General features: G+C 34.6%; 1 protein-coding gene across 1 annotated transcript in view; it reads left to right on the forward strand.

Moving 5' to 3' along the window:
• Positions 1–13,452, forward strand: part of ADCY1 (adenylate cyclase 1) — a 251,325-nt gene that overhangs the window by 199,257 nt on the left and 38,616 nt on the right. The window contains exon 8 of the mRNA XM_026702318.2: positions 8,976–9,131. Coding sequence (XP_026558103.1) covers positions 8,976–9,131 — 156 coding nt within the window. The remainder of the gene's footprint in view (positions 1–8,975; positions 9,132–13,452) is intronic.

The raw sequence follows: 13,452 nt of genomic DNA on the forward strand, positions 1-13,452 counted from the left end.
ACTATCAGTCTAGTAAATCACCTCCAGTGGGGCTCACCCACTTAAATATCTAGTAACTAAATAATAAACATAATAAACATAAACAGAGAATTACATTATTCTGGCAAATATTTTATATTTTTATCAACTTTATCAATTATCAGCAGACATAATTATAATGAAAAAAGATATAAATTAACTTTCTTTTCAACCTGTAATCTTAGCTTAAAGCAGGCCCCACAATATTTTTCCTCAGTTACTTTTATCTCTGCTAGTAGGGACTAGTAAGGCAAAATGGGGGAATCATTAGCAAGAAAAATAGGTGAGACAGGGAAATCTAAGGCATGAACCCATTTCTCCTTTAAAATTCTCTGTAAAATTTTTAGGTTTTTTTTTTCTTTTAGGCCAACACTATTTGAAATATTGAAAAAGTATTTGGAAAAAAAATTATAGAGAGATTAATAGAAGATCTGGTGGTTAAATAAACTATTGTTGTGATAGATGAGAGACAGAGAGTAAGAAATTATTATTGCAGTATTAGTATAGCCAATTCCTTTAAAGAACAAATGTAATTTAGCTCATTTTATTTAAACTGTATAGATAAAATAAAACCATATAAAGTTGGAACTCAAATAAATAATCTTATAAAAATTTTGTATCTGTTTATTGTCAAATATAATATTGATTGTACACAAGTAAAGTTATATATATTGACTGTGCTTATATTTTTTATTGAATTGTGAGGAATGCATCATCTCATCTTTGCATAAAAGTAAACGGCAGCTTCCCTGTTATTGTGTCAGTAATTGATCTATCAAAGTGACAGATGTTTCTGTACAGCTTGGCTAACAGCATTAGATCTCTTGTATGCATCAGTGGAGTGTCTGCCAAGTTGGCAGGAAAAATGCTTCACTGGTATATCAATTGACTTTTCCCTTGGGCCTGTAGATCAGTCACAATGTCACTTGCTGATGCATTTTAACTTATCTAAGCTTTTCATGCCTGTTGTGCACTTACTAAATCATCACAATTTTCCAGAGAAATGTGTTTGTATAGTACTGTCCTATCCTCTTTGGGCACTGACTAAGGTGGGAATTCTAAAAACCAAAGGGGCATTTTCATGGGGTGGGGGTAGGGATATTACAGAAATAAAACTGAATTATTCTATTTATCTTAGTCCAGATGCTGCAGTCTTGTATATTAACATTTTCTGTTACTTTATTCTTACAATGACTTCCATATAAGCATCCAAAAGCTAAGAGATAGTAACTTTTCTATATTTGCTGTGCATTATTCTTTTTGATGAAGTAAGATTTTCTTCAGCAAGTCACAAAAATCACTGTTAACAGATGATAAAAATGTTTTCTTTTCAGAAGTAAAATTACTTTGGACTTAAAAAAATAAAAAAGTCTCAAAATGTGAACTGACAATATATTCCACCATCATTTTATTAAACTTATTAAGAGTTAATACAATAGTACATGAAAGCTTTTTCATGTACAGTTATACTGTTGAATAAGGATAAAATCTAAAATATTCAAAGCTTTTAAATATTTTATTAACCTGTCAGCCTCCAAATTCCAAAGAGGCAGCATATCTTGTTTTGTAGGAAACCTCAGCAATTGCAAGAGGGGCTTTTATGAGGTGGACATCAAATTAACATTCTGTTCATTAAAAAAAAATATTCTTGGCAAGAACCTAATCCATACATTTCAGAGCTCGCTCAGCCAAGTTACCCTGCTGCATCCAGAGCCTCAATGGCTCCAGCTGACCATCTAGCGATTGAGTGGGGATCTTTAGCCAAGGACAGTTTATCTTCCAAAGTAATTGCTACGATCCAGGCCTCAAGAAGACCATCAATGAACTGCATATATGGTGACACTTGGAGGACCTTTTACCTATGATGTAATAAGACTAAACATTCAGCCATTTTGGCTTCTATAAGTGACGTTCTGGAGTTCCTCTAGGACAGACTGGACAGAGGGGGCTCACCCAACGCTCTTCGCAGGCAGGTGGCAGCTTTGTCCTCAGTTTTATCTGCTGGTATATAGGAGTCTCTTTCTCACCGTCCCTTAATTTGTAGGTTACTCAAGGGAGCTACAAACTTGGGTTAATTGCATCTGGTTTAATGTAATAGGTACTAGTACTTTAGCATCTTCATTAAATCTAAGGTAGGAACAAAATATACCAGCACTTTCTGAAAATGAAAAAAATGACAGCTTAAATCCCAGTCTAAGCATATATCTAAAGTGAAGTATTCAGAGAATAAATACTAGGCAAACAGAAATAACTTGCCATTTCTCACCATTAAAAATCATATAACCATTATGACTTTGGATTGTATTCTAAGCTGCTGTCTTTCTGTTGGCTACCAACAGATACAGATGGGGTAAAGATGTGCCTTTAAAAACAGGGAATAAGATAATGGTGGGGCATATTTATCTAGATATTTAGACTCCATTTTCCTATGATTCAAATAAAAGAAGATTGCTTACAGCAAAAATATGCTTCAAATAATCAGCAGTAAATGTAAAATAGTAGCATGCAACAAGTTAATAAAAATCATATCAACATCAGTTAGCTAAAAATAAAGCCATTAATTTATGCTGACACTGTACATTTCAATCTTATATTTTAAAAATGGAAATGTAAGATATACAAATTATAATTTGTGCAACCCACATTGAGGGAAAAGTACTCTCAAACCCTATCATTGAATCAGCAATTTATAGACTCTCAACCTAGGGAGGTTAGATCAAAGATGTGACTTACTAAAATAATCAAGCCTATAGATTACTCTCTCCTTCTCCTCTTTAATGTAGGGACAAATGATATGATTAAAAAGCCTGAAAACAAGAGGTTATGAACAGCTTGACATGAAAACCAAAGACATAGGAACACACATAGTGTTCTCATCTGTACTTCCAACAAAAGATCAATGTCCGAAGAGGGAACAGAGAATTTTAGAAGTAAACCTCTGGTTTAAAAGATGGTGCCAATTCCAAGTATAAATCCAAAGTCAACCAGTCAAACAAGAAGGTAGGGAGCAGTGAAAAGGAATATAGATATATAAAAAGAAGTAGGAATCAGTAAGGATCATTCATCAGCCTATCCATTAATGCTGAAAACATGACAACATTGAGTTTCTAGTACGTGGGAGATATGATATTATTGCCATTACCAAAATTTGGGGGGGATGAAACCCATGAGTGGAATGTACTGCTAGAAGGATACAAATTATTCAACAAAAAAAAATACCTAACAAAAGAGGAACTGGAGTTGCCTTATATATAGGAAATCATTACCTCTGTAGAAATGCATAAAACCAAGGATGAAAGCATTTTGAATGCGTTAATATGGGTTAATATAAAGAGGAAAAAGAATGACTTTGCCATAGGTGCATGCTACAGGCCACACAACGAAGCAGAGGAAATAGATGAAATTTTTGCAGATCAGTTTAAAGACATACCACAGTATCAGAATTAGTATAGAGCTGGAAGGGACCTACAATGTCTGAAGGTAAATTTTTCCACTGGTTAATTGTCGTCACTTCTAGAAAGTTTTCCCTTAATTCGAGGTTGCTTTTCTCCTTGATTAGTTTCCATTCATTGTTTCTTGTCCTGCCCTCTGGCGCTTTGGAAAATAAATTGACCCCCCTCACAGATACTGGAATAGTGCTATTCATATCCCCATAGTTCTTATTTTCTCTACAGTAGCCAAACTCAAATCCTGCAACCATTCTTCACATATGTTAGTCTCCAGGCCTTTAATCATCTTAGTTGCTCTTCTTTGCACTTTTTCCAAAGTCTGAATTTATTTTTTATAACGTGGTGACAAAAACTGGTTATCTTTTACAATTCTACATATTTTTTACATATAATGCAACTCCTCCTATTATTTTATTAGATCTGTTTCTTTTGAATAGTTTGTGTTTGTGTTGTGTCATCCTTCCATCAGTACATTCCAGTCATGAGTTTCATCCCACCAAGTTTCAGTACTAGCAACTATATCATATCTGCCTTCATGTACTAATATTCAAGTTCATCCTATTTGTTCCCTAAACTTTGAGCTTTAGTGAATAAGCATTTGAGTCCTTTACTGGTATTGGGTATATTTCTTAGATCTCGTATTTTGTAACTGGGATTTCCATCCTTTCCCTCACTCTCTATTTCCCCATTAGGGATTTTTTTCTCTTTACTCCCTACCTCCTTATGCGATTGGTTATCTAATGGGTTTTGCTTGGAATTAGGGTTTAAAAGTTATTAAGTTTGGCCCCCTCCCCCCTCAATTTTAATTTAAAGACCTTTTGATAAGATGAGCCAGTTATTTTCTGAATATATTGTTTCCAGTTCTTGTGAGGTGCAGTCCATCCCTTGCCAAGAGCCCTTCATGTAGGTAATGCTTGCAATTTCTTGTTATTGATTCATTGTTGTGTCATTGGTTCCCACATGTAGGATAAGAAAGGGGTAGTAATCCTTGGGGTTGATTATTTTAGTAAGGTACCTAGGTGCATCTTTGATTTTTGCTCCAGGGAGACTATATACATACCTAGATTAACTGCCTGATCTGCGGACTAGAGTTTTGTTTTCCTAAGAATTTAATCTTCTATCAGCAATATTCACTTTTTTTCCTAGGGAAGTCTGGAATACTTTTCTTCCTGTCATAGGAATGCTAGGTTCTGCCACTTTTTAAAGAAACTGCTGATGAATGTTCTTTTATGAGTATCTGTATATATATTTCCAATAAAATAGCATATAAAATAACAGAAGTAATAAGGGATTTTAACTATCTAATATCAATTGGGAGACAAACTCTAAAGCAAGTGGAAAATCAAACAGGTTCCTGATGAGCCTAACTGACAACTTTCTCATTAAAAATGTAGAGGGGAAACTAGAGTGTCAGCTATACTGGAATTAATTCTTACTAACAGATGAAATGACAGGTAGAAGGGAGAAAGCAGAAATGCTTAATTCATTCTTTGAATATATCTTCAGGTAAAAGGAAAAAATAATCCAACCTCTCAAAAGCAGCACTATAGGATGAATGCAAGTGAAAATAAGCAAGAAAATGGTAAGAGAACATTAGTCCATTCTGGAAAAGTTCAAATAATCAGGAACAGAGGGATTACATCTTAGGGTTCTGGAGGAGCTAGCAAACAACTGCTCACCAAAACCTTTCAGAGCTTGAGGAGCTTTCTCAGAGAAGATGAAATGAACCTATTCTCCAAAGCACCTGAGGTGTTATTATAAGTAATAGGAAGAAGTTCATTAAAGAGATATCCAACCTAGAACTGAGAAATTTCCTGTCAGGGAGAAGAATTAATTAGTGGCTTACCTCCAAAAGTTTTGGGTACTCCATCACTAGAGGTTTTCAAGAAGATACTGTACGGTCATCTGGCCAGAATGGTATAGGATGTCCTGCTTAAGCAGGAGATTTAACTAGAAGTCTTCCAATATCCCTTCCAACCATAGTATTCTATGTTCTATTATGATCCATACACAAAGAGCTGTTTTAATCTTTCAGAACAAATATTGAGCTATGCAAGGATGCATTCAACAGGTATAGTTCCCAAATCACTTCATAGAGGTATTTCTAAAGAATATATCTGTTAAGGTTATAATATTTTCTTTCTATTCCACTTTGAGCAGTTTTCCCAGAACACTTGCTGTTCTGTTAAGAGTCTGATCAAGCACTAGAGATCCTTTGTTTGCCAATCTCAAGAGTCTCCTTGGCTCAAGTGCTTCTAGAGATGAAGCACACACACACACACACAAAAAGCAACAGCTTTAGCACCAGTGAAGGAAGATGCAAAATGCACACTACTGAACATGAATAAGATTCATGTGTATGTCTATACTGTATGACAAGAGTGCCAAAGCATTAGTATTTCTGCATCTTTACTGCATCGATGTATTATTGACTAGCAGTTGCATTAACTTTGTCTAATCCTTGGTGAATAAGGATGGACTAGAAATTTTTTTGCAAGCCATTGTGATACATTTTTACATCTCGATGCTAAAGTTGCTCATGTTCACCAAAGTACTGACTCCTTGCGGTGGGGGAGATGTGTGTGACTGTGAAATGGTGAATGGAACAATGTCCTGTGATGTTGTCTGAGATTAATTCAATTTGAGAGTTATGATAAAGTGGTTGATTGATCTATACTATGAGCCCTGTTTCCTATGGCTAAGGCCTTTCCTAGTTTCCTCAGGAGGCCCAGTGATTAATAAGTTGCTGGACCCTAGAAGTGGTGGTCAACATATCTTTAAACTTGTCATTAGTCTTTTAGAGCTATTAAGAAAATACTTCAGGATTCTTTAATTTTTAAGCACCTCATTGACCAATTCAGGTTTTTGTTGCCTCACAAAATAAATGGTCAATATTTGAAAACTTGCCAGAGCTTTTAAATTGCCGAATCTTAGTCTAAACTCAAATACCTGCAACAGAGGAAGTCTACTGGTATAAGTACTCCCAAGCTTCATGTGTGCCAAATTCTATAAAAGTGAAAAAAATTAATTGTATAAGCAATGCATTTTAGAAAAAGATGGAATACTAAAAAGCCAGATCATTTTATTCAGATGTGGTATGGCATGTCTCTCATTAGACATTTTGTATGTTTTGTTTGCAAGTTCAGGCCAAGGGACTTTTAGCGGCTGCTACTAATCAAAAGAAAATAAGTAGTTTTACAGAATAAAAAAGCTTTGCATGTTAAATATATGCGCTAAATGGAATTGTAGCTGGTGCAGTTTTCAATATCAAGGTGTTATTAAAGTATAAGAATCGAAGAAAAGCTTTAACTACTAAATTTATTTTTTGGCTCAAGTTCTGAACACTGGCAAGACTAGTTTGTCATTTCTTGAATCTCATCTCATTGTTATAAAAGGATTAACATGAAATTACCTGTAAGAATTTGAGTTCTGTGAGCAGCAATGTTTTTCTTTCACTTTCATGGCTGAATAGGACCACTTTGAAAATAGGAATAAACAATAGTTGTTTTGAATTATGTATTATCATCCCATTTTCTTGTGATCATACCTGTCTTTAAATACTCTTTTTTTCTTTGATTTATCATATCTATTTATCTATCTATCTGTCTGTCTATCTATCTATCTATCTATCTATCTATCTATCTATCTATCTATCTATCTATCTATCTATCTATCTATCTAAGATAGATAGATAGAGCCTCTGGGAGGGCGAAAATGGCCTTCCCGGGGCTCTGGAGGCCCACTGGAAGCCGGAAACAGGCCCGTTTCTGGACTTTTGGAAAGCCTGTTTTCCCCCCTCCCAGAGCCTCCACACAGACCTTGCATTTACCTTAATCGAAAATGGGCCACGTGGATACTCCTGGGGGAGCGGGGTGGGATGAAGGGGCCAGCTGGTCAGTTGAAACACTGGTTCGGCAAACCAGATAAAAACTTAACATCAATTTCGTACCAGTTCAAATCCCATCCCTGGATAGATGAGAGAGGGAGGGAGGGAGAGAGATAGAGAGATGATGGATGAATGAGAAATCAAATTCAATTTCAAAATCAAATACACATGAATCAAGATCAGAGGAAATGTTAATGCCACTTTATAAAGGTGACACTGGGAATACTGCATCCACAATTTTGGTTTCCAAAATACAGAACAGATATTGAGTGCAGAGAAGAGAAACAAAGATGATTAGGGGACTGGAGGTAAAACATATGAAAAATGGTTATAGGAATTTGGTATGTCTAGTCTATTGAAGAGAAAGATTAGGGATGACATGATAGCAATCTTCCAATATCTAGGGGGCTGCCACAAAGAAGAGGGGGTCAACTTATTGCACAAAGTGCCTGAAGGCAGGATAAGAAGCAATGGATAGAAATGTATAAAAGAGAGATCCAACCTAGAACTAAAGAGAAATTTCCAAACAGTGACAACAATTAATCAGTGGAACAGTTTGCTTTCAGAAATTGTGGGTGCTCTATTACTGGAGGCTTTTAAGAAGTGATTGGCAGCCATTTACAGTATCTGAAATGGTATAAGGTCTCCTGCTTGAGTAGGATGTTAACCTAGTATATTAACTGTTAAATGTTTTAGCTAATGAATTCAAATGGGTGATTGCATTTTGTAATTAACTTAAACTGTTTATGGGAAAATATTTCCACTCTCAATATGAATAGTTCTATAGCAACATGAACTGTCTCTAAATAAATAAATAAATCCTAACAATGATGAAGAAAGTAATTCAAATGCATGTCAGAATGAATACTTATTCTACATGAACAGATATAGATCAAGAAAATTGTAGTGAGAAAACAGAACAGGGCTATTCCACCTTTTTTGTATTCTGAACTAATTATAGTTTCACAGTATATTTTCTTTGGGGACAACAAACAGTAAAGGAGAAATAAACATCTCCATGCAGTGCATTACCTTAAAATCAAATGCAACTGTCTATATCTTCAACTTTGGTCCAAAGAAATTATAAAGCTGTTGGAGATGAATATTATCTGAGAGCTGTGTTCCAAACTCTGGTTTGTATACGGGGTTAGATTTCAGAGGAAAGGACAGGTTTTGGTGAACATAGCAAGACAAGGATATATAAGCAATTAAGAAGGTCATTGTAAGCTTATTTATACTATGTTGCTGATATAGGCCTTATGTGACATAAATTGCTATTATTAATTATATAGTCAATTTTACATTTTTCTGTAAAAGCTGATGCAGGTGACTTCCTTCAAACTGTAAGTAATGTTTCTGATTCCTGATTATTTGATTATTTGGATTCAGTTCTCCAGTTAGCCAGAAAACATACTGAATACTATTGGATCAATTATTATCTCTTTTCCTAAATCATTTGAATTAAGTTGGATATGCTATAATGCTGTCAAGTGGTTTGCTCTGTGAAAAATTACTGCTTATGTTATGATAGTATATCATGAATTTCTATACATTTTGGACATTAACTTAAAAATAATTATTTATAAAAATAATTAGATGTTGTTGTATATATATCTTTCCAGATATTTCCAGGGCTTATTCTCTCTGACATAAAGCCTGCCAAAAGAATGAAGTTCAAGACTGTTTGTTACCTCTTAGTTCAGCTGATGCACTGTCGCAAAATGTTTAAAGCTGAAATTCCCTTCTCCAACGTGATGACTTGTGAAGATGATGACAAGGTATATATGTTTAATTCAGCAAATATTCTTTAAAGAATAATGAATGGCAGTGGTGGGATTCAATTTTTTTTGCTACTGGTTCTATAGGTATGGCTTGGTGGACATGGCTTGGCTTGGCAGGCTTGGCAGGGGAAGGATACAGTAAAATCTCCATTCCCACTGCACTCCAAGGGAAGGATATACTGCAAAATCTCCATTTCTACCCCACTCCAGGGAAAGGATACTGTAAAATCCCCATTCTCTCCCCACCCCACTAATCTGGTTTCCAGCTCCATTTCCTGTGCAGGGCAACAAAAGAAAATCCAACCAATCATCTGGGACTAGGGAGGCAGAGAATAGATGAGGGCAGGGCCAGTCAGAGGTGGTATTCCGAATTACTCAAAATTTCCGCTACCGGTTCCCCAGAACTGGTTAGAACCTGTTGAATACTACCTCTGATGAATGGGTATTTATATGATATACATAAAACACACAGACACAGACACAGTGCAAGGAGATAGAGAGAGAACAGAGCTTGAGTACAGAAAATTTACAAGAAAAAGTAAAATATACTCTATGAAAAAAGTAATATTTAAGAATACAATAATTTACATGTAGTTTTTCACACCCAATTCAATGCATACACTGATACACAGCCACAGAGAATGAATATACATTTTCAATTTTTAAATTCAGAACAATATTTTTTCATCATAATAAAACAGTGTTTTTAATACATCACATTCACAGTTTTAAATCTTATTTCCTTTCTCAAAACTATTAACAAAATTATAAATGAAAAGCCAACATCCAACAAATATGTGTTGTGCCAGCTGACGGAGCTGGCAGCAGAGTCGGACAGTAGAGAGGAGGTTGGGGAGGAACCTGGGCCAGGTTGGGATGCTGAGGAAGATCCAGAGCAGGGCGCTGCATCAGAGGCAGAGATGGGGCCAGGGCAGGCTGGCAGTCAGCAGCTTCCTTCGGGTTCGGACAGCAGTGATGTAGGGGAGGTTATGAAACCGGTTCCCAGCCTGCACATGGGCAGAGCTAGTAGAAGATAAGAACAATTGAGAAAGCAGGGTCAACTCAGAAGTAAGGCCACACCTTGGAGATGATTGGCCTCTCCCATAGGACATAAAAGAGAAGTGAATGGGATGTGAGCAGGAAGCAATTCAGTTCGTTTGCTCAAAATACAAGCTTTGAAAAATCCTGCTTGACTCTGTGTCAAGTCTGGCAATTAGTTCTCTGGCCGCATTCCAAGTTTGATAAGGTGGATGTTTATCAACATTCCCCTGAAAGACTGCATGTGAAGTCTTGTGAATGAATGTAATACACAGCTGTGGAAATAAAAGAGGTTTTGCCAGGATTAAGATTATGTTCTGTGCTTTCTAAGGAAGCCTAGGTCAGAACAATATGGAACATGGCCAGAGAACAGGAATCTAAATATTTTCCACTATTACTAGTGTTCTGCACTTGATAACTAACATTTTAAAACATTCTCAATTAGCCACATTCTAAGAGAGCCAATTTGGTATAGTAGTTAACATATCAGGCTAGAAATTGGTAGACTGTAAATTCCAGCCCTGCTTAGACATACTGGGCTAGCCACTCTCCCTTAGCTGTAGAAAGCAGGTAATAGCAAATCACTTCCTAAAAATCTTGTCAAAAAAAAGTTCCAAGCAGTGACCAGGTCAAAAACTTATTTGAACACACACACAGAGAGAGAAAATCTTGTATGTGAAAAGAAAAATACCATCTTGAAGTGCAACCTTGTGGTAGGATTTACAACTGCAATATTTTTTAACATGGCACCTGTGGCATTTATCAGCCTTACAAACACCCAAATTATAAGGTGATATTATCAATTCCTATGAGATTAAAACTCTGCAATCAGTCTCTATAAACAGCTGTTATTAATAAATCCATTTCATATGTTTTAAATATTCTTACTATATATGAAAAATAATACAGCCATGATGGTGGTGCAGTGGTTAGGGTTGACTCAGCCTTCCATCCTTCTGAGGTCAGTCAAATGAGGACCCAGATTATTGGAGGCAAAGTGCTGATGTTTGTAAACCATTCAGAGAGTGCTAAAGCACTATGGAGCAGTATATACTGTAAGTCTAAGTGCCATTGCTATTGCTAAATAATATTGTGGATTACTGGTTGTTTTGCATTTGTACCAAAAAAGGTATAAATAAATCCTTCTGTCGCTGGAAATATAAACTAGAATAAGATTAATTAGCTATTATTAAAACATAAACTTTTGCAATGTTCAAAACTTATAATATTCTGGATATATATTAATTATTTGATTTAGAATTAATTTAATAACAAAGCAAATAGCAATAGGGGACTTTAATTGCTCTGACTTCAACTGTGAGACAAACTCTGCATCAAGGGAGATCAAACAAGTTCCTGACAAGCCTAGCTGACAACTTCGATATTCAAAAGATAGAAGAAGGAACTAGAGGATCAGCTATATTAGATTTAATTCTTACTAACAAAAATTGATGTTGCAGGAACTTTAGGGGAAAGTGATTGTGCCATATTGGAATTCAGTATAATACAACACAATCAATAGAATAAAATTAAACTAGTGTCTTAAACTTTAATAAAAAGTCTAAGAGTCTGATTTCAAGAAAACTTGGAAAAGATTCCACGAGAAAAATCTTAAAAGGGAAAACAATTCAAACATCTTGGGAAATTCTGAAAAATTTGATTATAAAGTCCAATCCAGCATAATACCACTGAAAAAGAAAAATAAGAAATCCAAAAAGAAACCACATTGTTATACAAAGAACTCTCCGATAGCCCTAATCCTTGAAACACAAAAAGGACAAATATTAAAAAATGGAAAGAGGGACTCATAACTAAGGAAGAATATGAACAAATAACCTAAAACTGCAAAGATGAAGTCAGGAAAGCTAAGGCTCAGAGTAAACCAAGATTTATAACAAATGTCAAAAATAATGTAAAAGATTTTTTCAATATATAAAAAAGAATAACAGTTAAAGAAACCCAGGTCTACAAATGGGAGAATATGGCAAGGAAGTGATGGCAGCAGGGAGAAAACAGAGCTACTTAATTCATTCTTTGCATCTGTCATCAGCACATAATAACAAGTTAAATTCTAACTGTCTTTATACTCAAAATATCCTTTGTATATAGATCAATACATCCAATATCAAACTAACTACATAGGAAAATCATGGTACTCTTTGACAGTTCCACAAGGCTTCTTAATAAGAATTAAATAATCACAGTTATAATAACTCAAATCCCTTTAAATTTGGTAATGCAGTAATTGAGATTCTTCCAGATGTCCTACTGGATATATTTAAAAATAAAAGAGATATTAGACTTTTAACATCTAGTCTTAAAGGAAAAATATTAAATATAGATGAAATATTCTGTTCTACCCAGAAGTCTTTTGGGCATCAAAAATAGATCAAACAGCAGTTCTTTCTTCATCAATTAATTTAATATCAGGCATTATGAATCATATAAAGATATTTTCAACTAGCATCAACAGCCTTAACTGTCCATTCAGAAAAAGATGATTACAGACTGAACAAAGAAAAATAATTGCTTCAATTTATACTCCAAATGTTAATATAACCAAATTTTCTGCCTCTCAAAAAAAATAATCCAATTATTTCTTGAATTGCAGGAGAGATATTTTAATTTGTGGCAATATGAGCAGCTGCTTGTCCTTGAATTTAGATAAATATGGACTATTCAAAGGGACATGCTAAGCATCCAAAAATGTTCAGATTATATGTTGCTATCATATATGACAATGCAATTCAACTTTAGAAAATAAATATATTCTTACTATTCATCTCTTCATAAAATGTACTCAAAAATAGATATGTGTTGAGCTTTCATTCCATCCTTATCCAAATTTATAAATGTGGAAGCTGTACCCTTCATCTATACAGATTATAATCCAACAATTTTAAGATTAACAAAATAAATAATTATTAAGGAAATTTAACAATTTACTACAAGAAGATGTTAAACTTAAGTGTCATCTGAAAAGCATCTTAAAACAAATTAATACTTTCTATCTTTTTATTATCCATTGTAGAATGGATTTCAGCCAAACCATTTATTCATGACTTCTTTTCTTTAGCATCAGCTAGAAGACAGCCATGCAAAACTAATCAACCACATTGAAGAATAAACTGAAGCAAATAGAAATGCAACAATTAGAAGTAACTTTAGTTATATCTCTTTTGGAACAAAGAATAAACTATTTTAAAAAATTTGATGTAGTAGAAATAATTGACACAAGAAATACATTTTTTTTAAACAGAAATATTTTTTTAAAAGTTAG

Source organism: Pseudonaja textilis, chromosome Z (genome assembly GCF_049901715.1).
Source record: "Pseudonaja textilis isolate UNSWEBS1 chromosome Z, rPseTex1.2, whole genome shotgun sequence".
Lineage (NCBI taxonomy): Eukaryota > Metazoa > Chordata > Lepidosauria > Squamata > Elapidae > Pseudonaja > Pseudonaja textilis.